This window comes from Balaenoptera ricei, chromosome 8, assembly GCF_028023285.1.
Source record: "Balaenoptera ricei isolate mBalRic1 chromosome 8, mBalRic1.hap2, whole genome shotgun sequence".
Classification (NCBI taxonomy): domain Eukaryota; kingdom Metazoa; phylum Chordata; class Mammalia; order Artiodactyla; family Balaenopteridae; genus Balaenoptera; species Balaenoptera ricei.
In genome coordinates this window covers 67,129,844-67,154,408 of record NC_082646.1, presented here as the reverse complement: position 1 = coordinate 67,154,408, position 24,565 = coordinate 67,129,844, and the positions used below count along the sequence as shown (strand labels likewise).

Below are 24,565 nucleotides of genomic sequence, written 5' to 3'. Positions count from 1 at the left end.
ACTTCAAACAACCTGATCAAAGATAACATTTATATTAAATAAAACAGCACAACATTTTTTCCTTTTTACTGTAAGGCTTGAAATGAAAAACAGCCACGTTTCAGCTCCCTGGCAAACAAAGCATGGTGAACAACAGCAAAGAAGTGATTGTTGCAGGACAACCCTCACACACCCTCCCCCCCTTTTTTTGGACCTTGGTAGAGCCTACACTGATTTTCCAACATTAGAGATGGTTTTTCAGGTGCTCAGGTCATTGGGCAATCGAGATCACCATAGCTCATCTTGATAATCTCTGCCACAGGTTATCATCTGAGAAGGCAGTTGTGGTGTGGTGAAAAAACACCCTGGACTTGGGAGTCAGAAAGTCTGGGTTCTTAAGTCTTTGCCTGCCTCACCACAGCTGTAAGGCCTGGGTAGACACTTAACCTCTTTGGACCTTCAGCTTCCTTATGTACAAACAGGAGTAGTAAATCCCACATATCTCACAAAATTGTTATGAGTAGATAAAAATGTATGGAAAAGTACTTATTTTGTGCTTGATACACAATATACTCTCAATATATGTGTTGTATTTTATTATGTTCGTGGTATTTTCTACAACACTTCCCCCCACCTCCATACCAATTTAATGAAACAAATATAAAGGTAACATTTAAAAAATTGCTGTATTCAAAATTAATAATAAACTTTAGGGTAAATAAGCTTTAAAACAAAAGTACATAAGCAAAAATAAATAATTTACACCAACCCACTAACCTAATTTTCAGAGTAAAGCCATTTCCAATTACAGCACTATTATCCCGGGCTCCAGCCTGTGGTCAAACTTTGATAGTTCAGTATTTTAAAAAAACAGTAACAAGAAACTGAACACTAAGGAAAATCTTTAACAAAACCAAAGTACTGGATTTAACTTTTTAATTTTAAATAACCAAACTTTGTAATTTTATACATAATCCAATGTAATGCTAATACAATTAGCACTTCAGCTTGAAGAGCTGGTATTTAACAGGGATGGAAAACTATAGTGAATAGTCTTCAAACCGTGAGATACAAATAAAAATGGACAAGTATACAGTAGAACAAAAACTGCAGACACTCTACTAGCTGAGGGAAATATGTGAAGGCTTTACATCCTTTATTATCCATGATGGCTTTTGGAATTATGATTGTTTGATGTATAGAACCTTTGACATTTTAGATACAGCCTTTAATTTTTCACAGTAAGTTAAAAATCTATCATAAGACTCCATAAGACTTCACTGGTCTTGCATGTAGACTCTAGGATTTTGCAATCTGATAAAAGAGTAACATAAAAATTTACTGTATTGCCCTAATTTCATACTTCCTTGTACACAATGAATCAGTTTGGGAAATCTATTCCAAGGGTTATATACACAAAAGTGTCAAGAATAAAATGTTCTCCACTCTTGCATAAAAATGTGTACAGTGTTTCAGGAATGGAAAATTTCTAATTCTCCTGGGCCCGGGCTTCATGGATCTCTGCTGCCTGAAGATGAAAGGCTCCTCTTGCTTTATTGCTCCATTGTTCTGAGGATTAATCATCCAACCCTGGCGTTTCTCCTTGTTGGATCCTGGATGCTATTCTGATGGCTTCTTCCAGAGATGGCTGTTCTCCAAGCTGAAACAGGAACATACACAAAACCGCAGTCAAGATGCCAAAGAAATATAACATACCAGAAGTAAAATTTCTCTCTGTAACTCTGACACCTGGGCTTGTTAAGGTACTACTGCTGATCCACAAAACATAAAAACAAATTCCTGCCAGGGATACAGTTTCTTTATTTAGGATTTTGATAAACCTTCACACATGCAAGGAACAAAAGATGCTCATCTTTTCCAGTGGAGATAGAGAGCTTCCTGAGCCTTTAGCTTTTATGCCCATAAACTAAATTAAAACCAGCTGGCATTTTCCTGAGTATGTTCTAACCCTTTTCCAAGTAAATACATTAAAAAAAAAATCTTCCCAAGGAAAGGTAATCTACACCTAGCATTCTAGATTCTCTGCCTGAATGCAGTGACTTCCCAGACAATGTGTTCTTCACAGTCTTCTGACATTCCCCACCATAAAATACAGCTGTGCAGTGATTCTCAGAGGACTAACTTGGGGTCTATGTTTACAGGAGGTTCATTTCCAAGGAATAACTCTTAAGTGCTTTATAGAGTCCTGCCTAATTAGACTTTTATTCTGAGAGTAAAGATGGCTGGCCAGGTACACACAGGTATATATATATACCAGGAGCTTTATTTTTCTTGTTATAAATTCCCCTAGAATATACAAGGATGGTAGAAAACAAAGTTTTAGTCTCTTTGAGTCTACTTCAAACACAGCAATTTCCTTAATGTGGCTAAGTAATACAGATGATTCTGTGCCCTGCCTCTGTGAAGGTTACGCATAAAGCAGAGTGTACAAGGCTGAGAGCTGAGCGGCACTGCTGTCAATGGAGGACAGTTGCCATTGTACCCACCTGAACTGCAATCTGGGTGCCGTTGGATGTTGCCACTAAGGTCAAAGGTCTGGTTTCTGTGGTTACTAAGTGATGGCTATGCTGTTGGTGCCCCATTTCTGATGATGCAGTATGGAATGCTGCCAAGTCCTGAGCCACAATTGCAACCTTAAAAAATACACAGAAAAATTAAAACTATGATTTAAATAGGTTAAAATCCATTTAACACAAGGGACTGTCTTCAAATTCAAAAGGAAAACCTCCCTTCTGACCATACACTTGTAGAAGCCTAAAGCTGGAAAAGACCTTACATACTGTCTATTCCGGACTCTTTTTTTTTTTTTGGCTGTGCCACGCAGCTTGTGGGATTTTAGTTCTCCGACCAGGGATTGAACCCGGGCCCTTGGCAGTGAGAAGCGGCAGTCCTAACCATTGGACCACCAGGGAATTCCCATGGACTCCTCTTTTTTATTTGAGCAAGTTGAGGCTCAGATAGAAGGGACGTATCTAAGGTTATGAAGTGAGCCAATGGCAAAACAGGGTAGAGGACACTGAAAAAGTGGATTCGCTATGTCAGGCTCCATTAACCAGGAGAGACATGACTGTGCCTAGATTCTATTATCCCTAAGCGGCTGCCTGGGAAGTTACACACGTGGACTAATTCACACCTCAAATGTCTATTTATTCCCGAGTTTGGATCATTGGTAGATATACTATTTTCTCCTGTTTACCTGTTGCATTTAAAATTAGATTTCCGGACTTCCCTGGTGGCGCAGTGGTTGGGAATCCGCCTGCCAATGCGGGGGACACGGGTTCGATCCCTGGTCTGGGATGATCCCACATGCCGCGGAGCGGCTAAGCCCGTGCACCGCAACTACTGAAGCCCGCCTGCCTAGAGCCCATGTTCCGCGACGGGAGAGGCCACAGCAGTGAGAGGCCCACACACTGCAATGAGGAGCAGCCCCCGTTCACTGCAACTAGAGAAAGCCCGCGTGCAGCAACGAAGACATAACGCAGCCAAAAATAAATAAATAAATTTATTTTAAAAAAAATTAGATTTCCATAAAAAAATTAAAAATTAAAAAATTAAAAAATAATAAAAAACAATTAAAATTTTTAAAAATAAAAAATAAGACAAAAGAATAAAAAATAAAAATAAAATTAGATTTCCATTGGGAATTCCCTGGCGGTCCAGTGGTTAGGACTCGGTGCTTTCACTGCCAAGGGCCCAGGTTCAATCCCTGGCCAGGGAACTAAGATCCCGGCAAGCTGCATGGTGCGGCCAAAAAAAACAACAAAAAAAAAAGATTTCCATTAACTAGGAAGACAAAGTACCAGTAGCATTACTGACAAAATAGCAACTATCTTTTTTTTTTTTGTGGGGGGGGGCCTCACCATGGCCTGAGGGATCTTAGTTCTGACCAGGGATCGAACCCATGACCCCTGCAGTGGAAGCGCAGAGTCCTAACCACTGGACCGCCAGGGAATTCCAAGCAACACATCTTGTTATACTCACTTCCTCTTTTAGATTCCATGGAATCTTTCCATCTTGTTCCTGAAGCATCTAGTCAAAGTGGTTAAAAGTGCTTTTGTGGCTCTTAAACCACAAATATAGCTTTTGCTATGTGGATAACAAAGAAAATGGCATCAATTACTTCTGTTATATGATATTTAAGAATTTTGTCCAGCCAAACTCAGAGAAAGAATAAGTTAAAAACTGAAACTACTATTTTACTTGGCCATTAATCCATTAAAAATGCTAGATTTTAGAGCTAATAGATATTTAGCTTGGATCAATTCCAGTAATGTTCCATAGTCCAGCAACAGATTTCAGTATGGCAGTGGGGGAGTAGCTTATATTGGACTAACCCTTCCTGCAGATAACAATCATAAAGTGTGGAAAAAAATATGAAAAAGCAACCATTTGAAGGCAGTGGTGAATGACGAAAAGCAGGCAGGAAACGGAGGGGATTCTCAAAAGAAGGGAACCACACTGGGTCACATCTATGTTTAAATAGCTTTTCCACTGAGGGCACTCACCAGTCTGAGCAGCACAGGGCAACTTAAGGTATCAGATAATGGAGTCTATGGCTGCCAGAATGGCTATGTATTGAGAGGGATATCCTAGAAAGGAGAAAACCAGAGGGAGGGGGGGGCTCCCAAACCTGTGTATAAACTCCCCTCAATTCTTTAAGACCTCAGAACTGCAAACGTGTTGGGGAGGTTCAAATAAATCCGGTAGAAAGCAGCAGCTAGAAGGCTGAAAAGCTGAGAAGAGATTTCAGCAATACCACAGGACAGACAGGATTTAGAATTTCAATCCCATCAAGTTAGAGGGGTTTGGAAAATACCTCAGGCTTTCCATTGAAACCCTAAGAGCCACACTTTAGGAGTAAAGATTGTATCCCAGGACTGAAGATTCACCCTGAGACTAAATGGCAAAACTAAAACAGAACTACTTTAATAAAGTATAAAACCCAGCCTCTACAAGTAACTTAACTACCTGACAAAGCAAAATCAACATTCTTCAGAGAAATATAACAAAATGAAGAATCTCTATAATGTATCATCCATAATGTCCAGAATACAATTAAAAAATTACAACACATAAGAAGAGGAAAATGTAACCCAGAGTCAAGAGAAAATGAAGTCAGTAGAAACGGACCATGAGATGACCAAAACGTTAGAGTTAGCAAACAGGGACTTTAACACAGTTATTATAAATATGTTAAAAGGCTTATGGAATGCACACAAGAGGAAATCTCAGTAAATAAATGAAAACTATAAAAAAAAAAGTAAATTCTACAATCGAAAATGAGAATATCTAAAATTATCTGAATGGGCCTAATAGAAGATGATGATGTCAAAAGAAAAGGTCAGTGAACTCTAATATCAATAGGAATTATCCATCTGAAGAACCAAGAAAAAAGATTAAAAAAAAAAAAAAGAATGGCTCCCCAGCAACTTGTGGGACAACACCAAGTTCATATACATGTAATCAGAGACCCAGAAGGAAAAGAGAAACAGAATGAGGCAGAATAAAAACTTTTGATGAAATCATGGCCAGACTTTTCCTAAATCCGGTAAGAAAGAAATAGCCCCCCAAAATTATTATATAATGTTTTATAATATTATATATATTGTCTTATAATTATATATAAGAAACCTAGTAGATAAATACAAAGAAGATCACACCATAATCACATTGCTAAAAAAATCTAGAAAATAGCCAGAGGAAAACTGATATATTATATACAGGGGAACAATGATATGAAGATGGCTGATTTCTCATCAGAAACAATGAAGGACAGAGACAATTTAAAGTGCTGAAAGAAAAAAATTAACTGCCAACCAAAAATTCCATATCTAGCAAAAATATCCTTCAAAACAAAAATGTTTCAAAAAGAAGGGTGAAATAATATATTTTCAAATAAACAAAAACAGAATTTGTCACTGTAGATCTGCACTACAAATAATGCTGAAGCATATCCTTCAGACAAAAGGGATGATTCCATATGGAAACTCAAATCTACAGAAAGGAATAAAAGGCACTAGAAATGATAAATTAGTGGGTAAGTATAAAATATTATGTTTCCTGTCGTCCTATAACTTACTTAAAAGATTAACTGTTTAATGCTAAAATATAATGTTGCATTGTCGGGGTTATAACATGTAAATGTAAAATATATCACAGCAGCACAAAGAGTAGGGGCATGAATGAAAATATACTGTTGCAAGGTTCTTAGATTTCATGTAAAGTAGTACAATGTTAAGTCTAAGTAGACTTCAATACCTTAAGGATGCACATTTTAATCCCTGGAGCAACCACAAAAAAGTAACACAGAAGGGTATTATTAGGAAGTTATTTGAGAAATTAAAATGAAATATGTATGCACCTAATAACAGAGATTTAAAATACTGGAAGTAAAAAAACCCCTAACAACTAAAAGGGAGAAATACAAATCCACAATCATAGTTGGAGATATTAATTCCTTTTTCTTAGTAACTAGTAGAACAAATATAGAAATGATTAATAAGGTATAGAATATTTGAACAACACTATCAACCACCTTAACCTAATGTGTAGTATGCTACACCCAACAAGTGCAGAACACACATTCTTTTCAAATACATATGGAATACAATGGGAAATCAATGAAAGACAGGGAAAACAAGTCTCAAATTTCAAAATAATGAAATCTTACAGAATATGTTCTCTGTCCATAACAGATTTAAATTAAAAATCAAGAACAACAGGTATCTTGGAATTCCCTGGTGGCACAGTGGTTAGGAATCCGCCTGCCAAAGCAGGGGACACGGGTTTGAGTCCTGATCCGGGAAGATCCCATGTGCCGTGGTGCAACTAAGCCCACTAGCCACAACTACTAAGCCTGCGTGCCACAACTACTGAAGCCTGCATGCCTAGAGCCTGTGCTCCACAACAAGAGAAGCCACCACAATGAGAAGCCCGCGCGCCCCAAGGAAGAGGAGCCCCTGCTCGCCACAACTAAAGAGCCCGTGTACAGCAACGAAGACCCAATGCAGCCAAAAATAAATAATAAAATAAATTTATTTTTAAAAAAAACACATTTTCTTATTAAAAAAAAAAAGAACAACAGGTATCTAGAGAAGTACCAGATATTAAGAAATTAAGCAACCTTCATGCAAATTAAAACCACAATGATATATCATTTCACATCCACTAGAATGGCTAAAATTTTTTAAAGTAACAACACAAGATGTTGATGTTGTGAAACAAACAGAAGTCTTTTTTTTTTAATAAATTTATTTATTTATTTATTTGTTTATTTATTTTTGGCTGCATTGGGTCTTCGATGTTGGGTCTTCATGGCTGCGCACAAGCTTTCTCTAGTTGCGGCGAGCGGGGGCTACTCTTCGTAGTGGTGCGTGGGCTTCTCATTGCAGTGGCTTCTCTTGTTGCAGAGCTCGGGCTCTAGGCGCGCAGGCTTCAGTAGTTGTGGCACGCGGGCTCAGTAGTTGTGGCTTGCAGGCTGTAGAGCGCAGACTCAGTAGTTGTGGTGCACGGGCTTAGTTGCTCCATGGCATGTGGGATCTTCCCGGACCAGGGCTCGAACCCGTGTGCCCTGCATTGGCAGGCAGATTCTCAACCACTGCGCCACCAGGGAAGTCCCAAACAGAAGTCTTATACATTGCTAGTGGGAGTGTATGATGGTCAAACCACTTTGGAGGACTGTTTGGCACTTTCATATAAAGTTAAATATACCTCTACCCCATGGCCCAGCAATTCCACTAACAGGTGTTTATCTAAGAGAATGAGACCATATGTCTACAAATATACTTGTACTAGAATTTTCACCGCCACCTTATTCACAATAATCAAAAACTGGAAGCATCCCAAATGTTCATTAAGGGGAGAATCTATCAACAAATTGTGATATATTCCTACCACAGAATACTGATCAGCAATAAAAAACAATGAACTGATGTTATAAACAAGAACATGGATAAATCTCCAAAATATTATGTTAAAAGAAAAAACCCAAAAACAGAAGAGTTCATACTCTGGCTCCACTTTGCAAAGTTTAAGAACAAACAAAATAATACAATCAGAATAACTAGGTGGAGACTGACTGGAAGGGGTCTCAAGAGAACTTTCTGGGGCGACAGAAATGTTCTAGATCTTGTTTGGGATGGGATGGGTGTGTATGTTTAATAACTCACTGAACTGTAAACTTAAGATCTGTGCAGGGAATTCCCTGGCAATCCAGTGGTTAGGACTCTGTGCTTCCACTGCCAGGGGCCCGGATTTAATCCTTGGTTGGGGAACTAAGATCCCACAAACAGCGCGCTGTGGCCAAAAAAACCCAAAAAACAAACAAACAAACAAAAACCCTGTGCATTTCACTGTATGTAAATTTTACCTCAATGAAGAAAAAACAGATTGCAGGCTAATATGAAAAACATGTTCAACCTCACCAAACAAATGAAAGTAAAAATATAATTTATCCTTGGCTTGTGAATTATGCAAATATAAAAAAAAAATCCTAATGCTAGTGAGAATACAGTGAAAACAAGAACACTTTTAGATCCATGGCATGATTGCTAAAACTTTCCAGAAAATAATTTGGCAATATGTAGCAAGAAGCTTAAAATAGTTCATACCATTAATCTAATAATTCCATGTCTAGAATTTGTTTCCTATGAAAATAATCAGAGGCTTGCACAATTTATGAATGTGGAATGAGTTAATATGTTATATGCATATCCATTTTATGGATTATTTTGTAAATATTAAAAATCCTTTTAAAAGAACGTTTAGGGACTTCCCTGGTGTCACAGTGGTTAAGACTCCAAGCTCCCAATGCAGGGGGCCCGGGTTCAACCCCTGGTCAGGGAACTAGATCCCACATGCATGCCGCAACTAAGAAGCCTGTGAGCCGCAACTAAGGAAAAGGCGAGCCACAACTAAGGAGCCCACCTGCCGCAACTAAGACCCGGCACAACCAAATATAAATAAATAAAATATTAAAAAAAGAACATTTGATTGATATGAGAAAGTACTCAGGATGTAGTGTTAAGTGGATGACAAGCATACAAAATTGTATTATAATCCTAACTTTGTTCACATACGCACACACACAGAAAAAAAGATGAAGTAAATAGTCTTAAATGTTGAGACTGGTTATTTTAACATCAAGGTAAATAGCTGATTTTTAGTTTGAGTCTCTATTTTCAAATTCTTTTGGGTAGATACCTTTAAGTGGAATTACTGGATCATATGTAATTCTATGTTCAACTTTTTAAGGAACTGCCACACTGTTTTCCACAGCAGCTGCACCATTTTACATTCCCATGAGCAATGCACAAGAGTTTCAATTTCTCCACATCATCCCCAAAACTTGTTATTTTCTGTTTTTTGGATAACGGTCATCCTAATGTAGGTGAAGTGGGATCTCATTGTGGTTTTTATTTGTACTTCCCTAATGATAATGATGTTGAATATCTTTTCATGTGCTAATTGACCATCTGTAAATCTTCTTGGAGAAATGTCTATTCAAGTCCTTCACTCATTTGTTTTTTTTTAATTTATTTAATTTTGGCCGCATTGGGTCTTGCTGCTGCACTTGGGCTTTCTCTAGTTGCGGCAGGCAGGGGCTACTCTTCGTTGCAGTGTGCGGGCTTCTCATTGTGGTGGCTTCTCTTGTTGTGGAGCATGGGCTGTAGGCGTGCGGACTTCAGTAGTTGTGGCACGCGGGCTCAGTAGTTGTGGCTCGCGGGCTCTAGAGCACAGGCTCAGTAGTTGTGGTGCACAGACTTAGTTGCTCCGCGGCATGTGGGATCTTCCCGGACCAGGGCTCGAACCTGTGTTCCCTGCATTGGCAGGCAGATTCTTAACCACTGCGCCACCAGGGAAGTCCCCTTCACTCATTTTTAAATTGGTTTGCATGCTTTTTTCTTGTTGAGTTATAGGAATTCTTTATATAGTCTAGATAATTTTCCCCTCATAATATTATTTTAAAATATATTCTAGGGACTTCCCTGGCAGTCCAGTGGTTAAGACTTCGCCTTCCAATGCAGGGGGTAAGGGTTCGATCCCTGGTCGGGGAGCTAAGATCCCACAGTCCTCTCCGCCAAAAAACCAAAACAGAAAACAGAAGCAATATTGTAACAAGTTCAATAAAGACTTTAAAAATGGTCCACATCAAAAAAATCTTGGGCTTCCCTGGTGGCGCAGTGGTTGAGAATCTGCCTGCCAATGAAGGGGATACGGGTTCAAGCCCTGGTCTGGGAAGATCCCACGTGCCGCGGAGCGGCTGGGCCCGTGAGCCACAATTGCTGAGCCTGCGCACCTGGAGCCTGTGCTCCGCAACGAGAGAGGCCGCGATAGTGAGAGGCCCGCGCACCGCGATGAAGAGTGGCCCCTGCTTGCCACAACTAGAGAAAGCCCTCGCACAGAAACGAAGACCCAACACAGCCATAAATAAATAAATAAAAACAAATACTTAAAAAAAAAAAATCTTAAAAAATATATATATATATTCTAGATATTAATCCCTTATTAGATATATGATTTGCAAATATTTTCCCTCATTCTGTAGATTGTCTTTTCACTTTCTTGGTAGTGGCTTTTGATGCACAAGTGTTTTTTTTTTTTTTCCACAAGTGTTTTTAATTTTTTTTTTTTTGGCCATTCCTCGTGGCTTGTGGGATTTCAGTTCCCTGACCATGGATTGAACCCGGGCGACGGCAGTAAAAGCCTGGAATCCTAACCACTAGGCCACCAGGGAACTTCTGAGTGTTTTTAATTTTGAAGAAGTTCAATTAATTTTTTTCTTTCATCACTTATCATTTTGGTGTCATATGTAAGAACTAATCTCCTAATCCAATTTATCTATTTTTTCTTTCATTGCCTGTGCATTTGGTGTCATACATAAGAAATAAGATCATGAAGATTTTCACCTATGTTTTATTCTAAGAGTTTCATAGTTTTAGCTCTTAAGTTTAGGTCTTTAATCCATCTTGAGCTAATTTTTATATATGGTATAAGATAAGGGTCCAACTTCATTTTTTCGCATGTGGATATACAGGTTTCCCAGCACCATTTGTTAAAAAGACAAATGAAAAGCCCTTTCCCACTGAATGATCAAATTCTGACTGTCAAAATTTAGTTGACTATATATGTGAGGGTTTATTTCTAGATTCTCTATTTTATTCCATTGGGAATATGTATTACTTTTGTAATCTGAAATTAACTAACTAAAATAGATGGAAAGCACTGACTCTTTAGTCTATACCTAACTAGGCTTCCAAAGGCACCTGGAAAAATCAGTCTCAGAAATGCAATTACCTTAATGACCAAAAAAAAAAAAAAAAAGACTTAGGGAAGGACTGACTACTTTCTTCCCATACATGTAAAGAAATGGTTACAACCAATTTAAGTGTTACAGATAATTCACAGGTGGGTCCAAACACCCCAGTGGCTAGCCAACGTTTGCCCGATGGCCTACATGTAGTTAACAGCAGAAGGAGCAGTAGCAGCAGCAGGTCCGCAAGTGAAACCCCATCCCTGTTGTCATATCTCTAGTTGCTGGAAGCTGCCTGGCTTCATTCTAGCTCTCAAAGCCTTCTCTCTTGAGAACTTTTCTAGCTCACAGGCTACAGATAAGCTACATGAGAATGTGTGCTTTAGGGTCACTATCTTTCCAGACCTGCAACTGTACAAGGTGTATTTACCCAAGCTTGGCTATAAACCCATCCAGGAATCCTAAAGCCACGGAAATGACTGCAAACTGATTAGGTGGGACCATTCCATAAGACAGCCTGAAAGCTAGTGGTTGCGTTTTTTGTTTGTTTGTTTTGGCATAAGGTAAAATTAGAAACAATAAAAATGCATGGATCTTAGGTGTTCTGTTGAGTTTTGACAGTTAGATACAACTGTGAAACCACCACTTAAAACAAGATGTAGAACAGTTCCTTCATATTTCATTCCATCAATTTCCTCCCCAGCCAAGCAGCACTTTCTGATTTCTATCACCATGGATCGTCTTGTCTGTTCTTGGATTTCTTGTAAGTGGAATCATATGGTATATATTCTAGATGGAATTGCTGAGTCATAGAGTAGAGGTATGTTCGACTTCATAAGAAACTGCCAAACAGTTCTTCAAAGTGGTTGTAACATTTTATACTCACTAGTGTGTTGAATGTCCTAGTTGCTTCATATCTTTGCCAACATTTGGTTTTGTTTGTCTTTTTTATTTTAGCCATTTCCCTGTGTCTGAAATGGTATCTCTTTGTGATTTTAACTTGCATTTCTTTGATGATTAAAGATGTTGAGCACTTTTTTGTGTTATTGCCTTTCATGTACCTTTTTTTGTGAGGGGTCTGTTCAAATAAGCAATCAGATGATTTGCTCATTTTTAATGGGTTGTTCACCTTTTTACTGTTGATTTATAGAAGTTTGTCATATATTTTCAATACAAGTCCACTGTCAGATATAGTGTGAATATCTTTTTCCCAGTTTGGGGCTTATCTAATCTTTTACTACACATTGTCTTTTGGTGAGCAGAACTAATTTTGAAGAAGTCCAATTTATCAGAAAAGAAAAAATTTTATTATTAGTGCATTTTGTACCCTGTCCAAGAAATCTTTACCTTAAGGTTGCAAAAACATTCACTTTTCTTCTAGAAGCTTTATGATTCTGAGTTTTGTATTTCAAGGTGTAGAAAACCTTCAATTTTGTTCCTTTTTTCAGGACTGTTTTGGCTATTTTAGGTCCTTCGTATTTTCATGTAAATTTTAGAATTGGATTATCTGTATCTTCAAAAATGCCTGCTGGAATTTTTATTGTGATGGTATTGAATCTATAACTGAATTTAGGAAGAATGACAGCTACTAATTGACAGACTTTTTCACTGAACAGGGTAAGGTAGCTGCAGTGAAACCCCACACTGCCTTCAGCATAGCACAAGAAGAGTTTTTAAATGTTATTAACCAATATCATTTATTTTAAAAGAAATGAAAAATTAAACTACAAAGAGATACATTAGATTGGCAAAAATCCAAAGGTTTTACCACTATGTTGACTATCAGAAGGGGAGGAGGCACTCTCAAAGGCTGCAGCTAGGAATGTAGATGGGTACAACCCTAGAAGGGAAGTCTGGGAATATCTATAACAATTACCAATGCATATGTCTTTTCACCCAGCAATTCCACTCTAGGGATTTATCTAGTAGCAGATGTACTCACACACATGCAAAATCACGTGTGCACAAGGTTATGTGTTGTTTGAAACAGCAAAATACTTTAAATAAATTATGGCATGTCCGATACAGTGGAATATGATATAGCTTAAAAAAAGAATGAGGAGGTAATTCCCTGGTAGTCCAGTGGTTAGGACTCGGTGCTTTCACTGCTGGGGCCCGGGTTCGATCCCTAGTTGGAGAACTAAGATAACTAAGATCCCTCAAGCCATGCTGCACAGCAGGAAAAAAAAAAGAGGAAACTCTCTCTATAATGAAATAGAAAGATTTTCTAGATGTATTATTAAGGTTAAAAAAGAAAAAAGGTGAAGACGAGTATAGAATTTACTACCATAAAAAGGGAAGGGGGGGAAGATGACTATTTATTTGTATTTGTTTGTATATGCTTAATGAGTTGTTGGGAAAATTATGCAAGAAACTGATAAAAGTGGATTATATCTATGGGGGCAGGGGTGGAAAGAAGACTTTTCACTGCATATCTGTATATACTTTTTGATTTTTGAATTATATGAATATATTACATATTCAAAAAATTAAATTTTGCAAATGAATTTTTTTTCTAAGTATCTGATGATGATAATGATGATAGGAAGAGCAACCATTAATGAACACTTAATATATACTTGGGCTGACTACTTTATATGCATTATCTTGCTTAATCCTTCTATTAACCTCATGGGGTAGATGCAATAATCACTCCTATTTTACAGATGAGGAAAAACTGAGACTCAGAGGGTTATGTAGCTAAGAAGTTGTAAAACTGGGATTCAATCTGAGGTTTGTGTGCTTAACCACTATATCACACTGTACATCTATGTAACGGTTTTGATATTGATATATGTATTGACTGATATAAACGAAAAAAGCAATTACCTGCTGCCCTTCTGTACCCTCGGCGGTAACCATAGCAACAGAGTGTGTTCCTGCTGAGGAGATGACTGCATCATGAGCAGGTACTGTGATGGGCGTTCCGTCCTGTGTTACCATTGTGATGGTATTGCCAATGGCCTGCATGTCAGCTTGAGATATGTTGACCTGCAATACAATGCATTTTACAATCAGGCAATGTTTCTTGTTTTATCTGGCAGTCTTTATTAAAGGCTAGGCCTAATCCTTGTATAAGTCTACTCTGGGAGCAAATAAGCATTTTACAATGGAAAGAGGTCATCAGAAAAACTGCATATTCCTTTTTTTTTTTTTTTTAATATCTTTATTGGAAAAACTGAATATTCCTTAAATGCATTTACTCCTCTCCATCTCTACTGCCAATTTAGACCCTTATTTTTCTCTCATCTAATTTTCTGCAATACAATGTCTTTCCAAATACCTAGTCTAACCTGTCCCTAATCATCCTCTACCTTGTCACCTTTCTAAAAAACAAACAAATTTCATTATGCTCCCTGCTCAAATCCCCAGTGACTCCCCATCACTACAGTTCAGACTTCTTACATGGCACTCATGACCTTTCATCATCTGGCCTTAACAGCTTCTCCAGACTCATCTTTCACTACTTCCAAACCAACACACAAATCTGGCACTCCAGCCACAACAAATCATTTGCATCCCCAGGAATGTCATATTCTGTTATATTTTTGTGACTTTGCCCTTTCCTTCACTCTCTGCCTGGCTAACTCATAAAAATTCTTCAAGATCCAGCTGAATGGCCATTCTCTACAAGGGCCTCCAAGATTCCTTCAGGAAGCATCATTTACTCCTTCCTCCAGGTTGCCACAACACTTTACATACCTGTCGATTATATACCCATCATTATGAGAAATTATTGTTCATTTTAGGAACGTCCCTCTCCTACTAGACTACGATACCCCCCCTTCCAGTACTCCCCACACTAACTTTACCAAAATATCTGTCATTGGGTTCAATAAATGTTTGTTTTTTAATTGACCAAAGGAATGGAATAGAAATCCCTAAAGCAAATGGGAAGGTTATATCTAGAGAAAATACAACATTGGGATGGGGAAAATAGCTGCTTTAAAACATATGAAGAGGGATTAGACTCATTCTATATGGTCAGAGAAAAGCCAGGAGTGGATGACACAGTGGTAGGTTCCAGTCTGATAAACCCTCAAATTATCCAGCAATGGAATAGACGGTCTCTTAAGAGAGAAACTGCCTCATCTATATGGGGGCTGCTGTAGAGGGAATTTCTCCAGCATAAGGAGGGAAGGAGGTTAGATCAAATGACCTCCACAGAGCCTATCTGTGATGACCTAATTTTTAAAAAAGGCTTAGGGTTGATGCTGAATTAAAATTGTGTTAGTAAATATGTTAAATCTTATATGCCAATCAGTGGACAAAGAGTGCTGTGTAGAATTAGTGATGTCAAAAGTAAGGGGAAGAGGGATGAATGGGATGGTACAAGTGCTTTGTATTTTCCTATCCTGAATACGTTCTGCCTTCTAGCTAACATCAGCACATTAACAGTTATCAACACAAAGGGCAAATTAATCATGGGAGGTGAAGGTCCGAGAGAGACAGGTAAGAAGAGAGTTCTCCATGGAAGAGGTAGATATAGAAGGATAAAGAACCCCATATGTCTATTTCCACCAGTTATTAAGACAACCTTAGCTAGAGCTTAAAAATGAAATCAAGTCTGAATTATTTTAGGCTAGTGGCATCTAGAAAACAATGACAAGTTTGACTATTGAACAACAGCCATTACATTGCTTTTCCTGGGGAAATCAAGATACCTCTTCTATTAATTCTGTGAAGCTAGTTAAGTAAACTCCCATGATTCCAGGTAGGGAGAGAGTCACACTCTGGAAATTTTACAGATGTGCCCATCACTGACTTGCCAGGATGTTTTAATGACGTCCTTGTCACCTCAGCCAAACCTCTGCTGACTTCTCAATCCTATCCCTCCTCTGAATCGGGTTTCACATGGATCTATTACTTTTCAAGCCCTCAATTTCACTGTGGTTCTGACCTTCACCACCTCACATTTGAACTACCCATAACACCATTTGAATTCTAGAGAGTCACAAACCTTCTCTCTTTACTAATCTCCCTGCATGTAGTCGCTTTCAACAGGCTACTGGAAAGACTCCAGGAGATCCAGCACTGCCTACAAGCTAAACTCCAAACTCTGTGCCCCAAATTCAAGGCTTTCCTCAATTGGGACCCAACCTGCCTTTCAAGCCCAGGCTCAGAGAAATATTATTTAACTTGTTTGACTTTTGGTGGGTACTTACATGCTGAGTCCCGTCCTGGGATATGAGAGTAACCTGTTGACTCAACCCAGACTGGGTTACTGTGGCTACTTGTGTAGACACAACATCGTCCCCTTCTACACCTGTAACATACGTGATCTGGGGCCCTTTAAGAACATCTTCACTTTGACCTGTTTAAAACAAATGAATTATTTATTTGATCAAACAACCAAGCTGTTTAGAAAAGAGAGGAGATTTTAAATATTACAGAGAAAACTGACAAAAATTAAATGGCATGTGTATTAAATTCTAAATCATGTTTTTTTTTCTTTGGCCATGTGGCATGTGGGATCTTAGTTCCCTGACTAGGGATTGAACCCGAGGCCCTTGCATTGGAAGTGCAGTCTTAACCATTGGACCACCAAGGAAGTACCTAAATTCTAAACCATGAAAATGGCTTCCAGCACCTCCTGCCAATTTCTCCACCTCCTCTTTTGCAAAGCCAAACCAAATCAAAGCAGACCAAACCAAACTTTTCCACATAAAGTGTAACTGTTCTAATTTTGAGAGACCTTGCTTATTCTCTTACTTGGAGTAATTATGTGATACCATGCATGTGTGCTGGGGCGGGGAGTGGGGGAACTGTACAGGGAGACTAACTGGCAAATAACCCTTCCAACATGGCAAGTATGCACTAAGTCCTTGCAGTCTCTTAAGAAGCTGCTAAAAATGATAAGACAACCTTCATGAACATTAACCACAAAACCAGAATGGTATGTAAACACAACGTACTAACACTAAGTTACTTACTCTTTTAACACAAGTGACTGATTATAAGTCATCAGTACACAGTGACATCATTGTGTAAAGACAACGTAATGGCATATTATCTGGGTTAAGGTTAACCATTTAGTAGTAACAGAACAGGAGCCCCCCTCCGCTTCTTTATTTCACAAAGAACCAGCAAGTAAACAGCAATTTCAATAGTCAATTACTGCCATACTTGGCAACCAGGAAGATTATTGATCCCTCTCTTCTATTGCTTTCCACCTCTCATGATGCCAGAAAAAGGGTAAATATTTTTTTTTCCTTCAAAGAAGGACTTTATATGCTAATTTATGAGTACTTCTCAAAGTTATGGTTGACGCCTACACTCATACAGCTATAGTCATCATGGTGTAATCTCTATGACACTCACTACTTCATTTCTTTTTGTTCTGTTCCATGGCTATTTATTATATTTATTATTATACCATTATTCCAATGGGTTCAAAACCTAGGGGACCATATGGGAGAAAAGGAACATAAACCCATCCTTATTCTTAGAAAAACAATCTTACTTTAATTTTTTTAACAAAATGTGTATTATTATATTATAGATTATCTTCTAGAACACAAGAAATTCTGACAATCTGAAATATCAACATTTAAGGAAGAGATTGAGGAAGCTTAAAAGAGGAACAGTCTTAAACCTAAGTTTGACATCATGAAAGTCTGCTTTCTAATTGCAACGATTTAGCAGCTGTTGTAATATCTAACCATGCACACTTACACTGCTTTGGCTAGAAAACAGTATAGCATTCAAGAGTGAAGGAATTTTGGGGAATTCCCTGGTGGTCCAGTGGTTAGGCGCTCTCACTACCAGGGACCTGGGTTCAATCCCTGGTCAGGGAACTAAGATCCCACAAGCCACGTGGCGTGGCCAAAAATAAAAAAAATTAAAAAATAAAAGAGTGAAGGAATTGTTATTTTCTTACTATCACATGACTGATATCTGAAAAGACAAATTAGAACTACAGGGAATTATTTGAGTAGACAGTGAATGATCTGTTCTTTTCCTTATTCTCCAATCATTTTTTTCCTACCTAAATGTTTTTCAACTCTTCAATACTAGTTGTTAAGAATGGGTAAAGATGTTTTAATTTTCAAATTTACTCCATTTAGGAGGTACTCAATGAAACAGGACAACATATGTTTTTGTTTTAGAAAAACCTACTTCATTTTACCTATTTAACTATGCTGATTTATTTAACTGAAATCATAGAATCTAATTCTCTAAAATATTTTTTCCAAGAGTTTATCCTCATTGAAATGAATGTTTTTGTCTCCGACAACACTACTGAATAGCACATGAATCAACTAAGAGTTATCTGGGAGTGCTTCACCACTCTTATGATTAAGACCAACATCTTAATACACCCAAATAGTCTAGGCTGTCCCTGCCTTGCTGTGCAGTCTCATTTCATACCACCTTCCCAGGCAGAAGTGCCATGCTGGCCAGGCTTCTTTCAGTCTCTCCAATTTACTTTGCTCTCTCCCACCTCAGGGCTTTTTGCTTGTGCCAATCCCTCTATCTGGAATGTTCTTTTGCCTTTGCTCCCTGTTTACCACCCCCCCAACCCACCACATCCCTGACTCTACACCAAGTTAACCCCTATTCACCCTGTAGATCTCTCCAAAAATCACTTCCTCAGGGGAGCCTTCTTTGACCTACGAGGCTAGACTAACTTCCCCTCTTATATCCCAGAGCATTAAGCACCTTTCTTTGATAGCAATTATCACAGCTGTAAATGATATGTTTGTGTGACTATTTGAAAAACTTTATGATTTAAGAAAATGCTTTAAGTCATAAATTATGTTCATAACTGTTGCTTTTCAAACACAGACATAGACATACTGGAAAAAACCCTTACCTGGGGGAGGCTCAAAGAAGGCTTCCTGCTCCTCCTCGATGGGCTCAGTGTCATTGTGAGCTGTCCGTTTGTGCATGGCCAGCGTGGAGATCTGCTTGTATGTCTTCCCACAGTGGTTACAGTTGTACGGTTTGGAGTGAGTGTGAACAACATGATGTTTGTACAAACTGGAATATTCTGTGAACCTTTTGTCACACCCAGGGACTGTACAAACATATGGCTTTTCCCCTAAGTAAAGAACAGCACACACATACAAAAAAATCAACTTTTACCTACGAAGGCATAATCATTCCATACCTTCTGGGGGGGGAGGGGGGATGGGAGTGGGGGAGGGGGCAGAGAGGGGGAACCTCTAGTGGCAAAAATAGTTGTCAAATCCCTTTCTATCCTGCTAGGAGGCAGTGCACAAGAAAAGACTCCTTAACTATGGTTTCAACTTGGCTCAAAAGGTGGTCTGCACCCTGAGTCTCATCCCATGCCTGAATACCACTTTCCCCTTAATTTCAAGGGATGTGAAAAAATAAGGATGGAGATGTTTATTGCCCAGTTAACTTTAAGATTTGGTAAAACTGTTATTGTTACCTGTAACTAGATAATCTAGATATCATTAGTGATACTTTACTAATAATGGCAATAATAAATGCAATTATTAGTATAACTAATGTAGCTTACCCTAAGGGTTTTTTAAAAAATATTTATTTATTTTCTAAAATTTTTTATTTATTTATTTGGTTGCACCGAGTCTTAGTTGTGGAAGGCGGGTTCCTTAGTTGGGGCTCCAAGGCTCCTTAGTTGCAGCAGGCGGGCTCCTTAGTTGTGTGGCATGCGAACTTTTAGTTGCGGCATGCATGTGGGACCTAGTTCCCTGATCAGATATCAAACCCAGGCCCCCTGCATTGGGAGCGCAGTCTTATCCACTGCACTACCAGGGAAGTCCCAATATTTATTTATTTATTTTATTTGGTTGCACCGGGTCTTAGTTGTGGCACGTGGGCTCCTTAGTTGTGGCAGAAGGGCTCCTTAGTTGCGGCAAGCGGGCTCCTTAGCTGTGGCATGCGAACTCTTAGTTGTGGCATGCATGTGGGATCTAGTTCCCTGACCAGGGATTGAAACCAGGCCCCCTGCACTGGGAGCGCAGAGTCTTAACCACTGTGCCACCAGGGAAATCCCACCCTAAGGGTTTTATAAGGATAATAAACAAAGATTTTCTGAAAAGTCTATGAGACATAGTTTGGACACTTCAGTAAATCTAAAAGGACACACATTTTATATTAACTTCAGTTGACTTCTTGCATCCAATCAAAAGCTATTAAATATTCACTAAAACCAACTCAATACAAAGTAATTCTTTTTCCATGAAACGGTCTGAGAACAATGTAGGCAGTACATATATTTTTACAACTTTTCATTATAGAAAATTTCAAACATACACAAAAGTATAGAGAAACAGTGCAATAAACCCCCATGTACCAATCATCTAGCTTCAACTATCAATTCATGGACAATATAGTTTCATTTATTCACCACACATTTCTACCCCCTCTTCCCACCCTGGATTATTCTGAAACAGCTCCAGATAGCATTCTATCTCATCTATAAATATTTCAGATTGTATAAAAGATGGATGCTTTTTTTAAATAACAAAATTAACAATAATTATTTAATATCATAAAATACCTAGACACTGTTAACATGTAGTGGGGGGAATCTAACACTGAGAGCAAACTGGAAGAAATTAACCTAACTGTAGTTTTTTTTTCTTTTATAAATTTATTTATTTATTTAATTTTGGCTGCGTTGGGTCTTTGTTGGGCGCTTGGGCTTTCTCTAGCTGCGGTGAGTGGGGGCTACTCTTCGTTGTGGTGTGCAGGCTTCTCATTGTGGTGGCTTCTCTTGCTGCGGAGCACGGGCTCTAGAGCGCAGGCTCAGTAGTTGTGGCGCACGGGCTTAGCTGCTCCACGGCATGTGGCATCTTCCAGGACCAGGGCTCAAACCTGTGTCCCCTGCATTGGCAGGCAGATTCTTAAGCACTGCGCCACCAGCGAAGTCCCCCTAACCTTAGTTTAAATGGATACTTGTAACCACTTAGAAGGGGTATGGGGGCCAGAGCCAGGGTGGGGGGTAGCGGGGGGAGAATAAACTAATTAAAGTAACTCATACACACAGTATTTGACTAATGCCCTCAGTCTTGGACTAGGCTGGAGTAGGGAAAACTGCAAACAAATCTTCAATTCTTCTTCGTAGGCTTGTTTATTGTAGTGCTATGGGCAAAACAACTCTGAAACTATTTTAGGTGTAATAAAGGATTAAGCGATGAATAAACGTGTCAATGCTGTTGGAAGCCAGAGCTCTTACTATGGAAGAAGGGACATACAAATACGGAATGAGGGAAAAAGAGCTCTGTAAGATGAGCTGGAATTGGAGGTACTGGTGTGAACTCATATAATCTCTAAAATGTGCTTATGTGTGTATACATATGCATATACCAGTCTGTTCTCATTTTACACCTTTCTTGGGTTAACTCCATCTCTTTCCATGGTTCTAAACACAGTAAAACCAACCACAAATAATAAAATCACTAATGTAATCTGTAATATACGTCTTAGACATTAGTAATTGAGATTGCTTCCGTCCTTTGCCCAGCCTGCATTCTCAAAGCAGGGCAGGTTAAAGTTCTTATCTTGCGGAATGGTTGTGGGGGAGATATGACAAGGGCAAGGCCAGGCAGGGAAATGTCAGGCAATTCCAACTCAGGGAACCAGCCCTATTCATATTTAGGCTGGAGCAGAAACTGCCACTAGGTGGCACCAAACCAGAGTCAAGATGGAAATGAATTTGTATTTTTGGTGGGAGGGGGGTTGTTTTGTGTTTTTGTCTTGAAATTATACTTTTTTAAATTGAAGTATAATTGACTTACAATATTACATTAGTTTCAGGTGTATAGCATACTGATTCAATATTTTTATACATTACGAAATGATCACCACGATAAGTCTAGTTACCATCTATCAACGTACCAAGTTATTACAATATCATTGACTATATTCCCTATGCTGTATATCCCATGACTCATTTATTTTATACCTGGAAGTCTGTACCTCTTAATCTCCCTCGCCTACTTCATTCACCCCCCAACCCCCTCCCCTCTGGCAACTACCAAGTTTGTTTTCTCTATCCACGTGTCTGTTTTTGTTTTATGTTTGTCTGTTTTATTTTTAAGCTCCACATAAGTGAAATTATATGGTATTTGTCTTTCTCTGTCTGACTTATTTCACTTAGCTTAATACCCTCTAGGTATCCATGTTGTCACAAATGGCAAGATTTCATTCTTTTTTATGGCTAATATTCCATTGTATGTGTATCACATCTTTTTTTTTTTTAATATTTATTTGTTTGGCTGCGCCGGGTCTTAGTTGCAGCATGCGGGATCTTTTAGTTGCAGCATGTGGGATCTTTAGTTGCAGCATGTGGGATCTTTTAGTTGTGGTATGCAGGGTCTTTAATTGCAGCATGCAAACTCTTAGTTGAGGCATGTGGGATCTAGTTCCCTGACCAGGGATTGAACCCGGGCCCCCTGCATTGGGAGCATGGAGTCTTAGCCACTGGACCACCAGGGAAGTCCCTGTGTGTATCACATCTTTATCCATTCATCTATCAATGGATACTTAGGTTGCTTCCATATCTTGGCTACTGTAAATAATGCTGCAATGAACACAGGGGTGTATATACCTTTTTGAATTAGTGTTTTTGTTTTCTTCATTAAAATACCCAGAAGTGGAATTGCTGGATCGTATGGTAGTTCTACTTTTAATTTTTTGAGGAACCTCCATACTGTTTTCCATAGTGGCTGTACCAATTTACATTTCCACCAACAGTGCAATAGGATTTTCTCTTCTCCACATCCTTGCCAACACTTGTTATTTACTGTCTTTTTGATAACAGCTATTCTGACAGGTGTGAGGTGATATCTCATTGTGGTTTTAATTAGCATTTCCCTGATAATTAGTGATGCTGAGCATCTTTTCATGAAGACATAAATAGAGTTGAATTGCACTTTTGAGCTCCCTAATGGCTAGCTGTACAGTCTCAACTGGGTCATCTGACGAACCTTCCAAAATGGACTGCATTTTACACAGCTGAATCTTTACACTGCACTTATAGCATAATGTGGGCTTTTATGGTATTATCTACTGATGATCATTAGCCAGTCGTTTCTTCCAGCCCAGACCTACGTCTTGGGTCAGACCACCATTTATAACTATCTACTGGATATCCCTACTTCAATGATTCTTAACCATATATGCATATAAAAGACCTGGAGAGTTTTTAATATATACTGATGTCTGGGCCTCACCTCAATAAAATTATGTCAGAGTCTTTGCAAATAGGATCTGGGAAGCCACTCTATTTTAAAAAGGTGAATTCAATGTACAGCCACATTTGAAAGCACTACTCTACCTACATGTTCCAAAGATCGGTATGGCCAAACTTAATGTAGGCATCCCTCTTATTAGAGTCTAATTTGTCCATAAAACATGTTGAATCGCTAACTTTCAGATAATGAGTCTATATTCCATTACTTTAAATGGGAAAAATAGTTTTCCCAGCCCATCTGAAAATCCCAGCCAATTTTCCCAAATATCACAAAAAGGCTCTTAAGCACCCACGTTACAACACACCAAAAATGTCTGCATAATATGAAGCACTTAAAATATCAATTACCTAATTATTTAACACTCAATGAACTCAGTAGCCGGTATATGTTTGTGTGTAATACACAATGATAGTGCAGTATCAAACAGGAATTTTGTTTCTTTCTACACCACAAACGTACTATAATTTTAAAATGAAATATCTTAAAGATATAAAGGAATGCAAATTATATTAGCAAAATACAATTTTTCTTCTAACCTACAGCCTTCTTTTCTAGGCCTCTTAGGTTTTCACAGCCTTTTCCACTTTCTTAGGAAACATACAAATAATGTAGGGAAGATGATAGCAATAATGTATAATATACAATGTAAGCATAAGGTATGAATGTATCACAAATATGACTTCAGTGTATTCTATGTCATCTCACATAGACTCACATGCAACTTAAAATTTTTTCCTTTTATAGGAAAATGCATGTACAAGTAGATTCATTATAGTGGGTTTTCAATTTGAATCATAAATTTTGAGGAAAAATGTTACCAACCATTACAGCAAACATACAGATGGTGAGAGTTCAGGTGTGAGGGAAACCCAGAGATCTGTATATTGCAAACCGACACTATTATCTTCCCTTCTCAACCTTCTCTTCCTCATCTTAGCATTATCATCTAATCCATCACACAAGTCAGAATGATAGGTTCTCCTCATTCCTCATGACTAACTTGGTCACCAGGTCCTTTGCTGATACCTCTTCAATGTCTTTCATTTTTATCCTTCTCCATCTCACTCACTTCAAATATTCGAGTGGCCCTTAATCAGTCTCCTTGCTTATGTATGGTTTCATC

The 24,565-nt window shown here is 38.5% G+C and overlaps 1 protein-coding gene across 10 annotated transcripts in view; it reads right to left on the bottom strand.

Moving 5' to 3' along the window:
• Positions 1–646: 646 nt before the first annotated feature.
• ZNF143 (zinc finger protein 143) overlaps positions 647–24,565 on the bottom strand; it is a 60,480-nt gene continuing 36,561 nt past the window's right edge. For all 10 annotated transcript variants that reach the window (XM_059931098.1, XM_059931100.1, XM_059931106.1 and 7 more), the window contains 5 exons: positions 19,068–19,295; positions 16,417–16,565; positions 14,081–14,242; positions 2,487–2,633; positions 647–1,639 (listed from right to left, as the gene is read on the bottom strand). In XM_059931098.1, the coding sequence (XP_059787081.1) occupies positions 1,556–1,639; positions 2,487–2,633; positions 14,081–14,242; positions 16,417–16,565; positions 19,068–19,295 (770 nt within the window). In that variant the 3' untranslated portion in view covers positions 647–1,555. The remainder of the gene's footprint in view (positions 1,640–2,486; positions 2,634–14,080; positions 14,243–16,416; positions 16,566–19,067; positions 19,296–24,565) is intronic.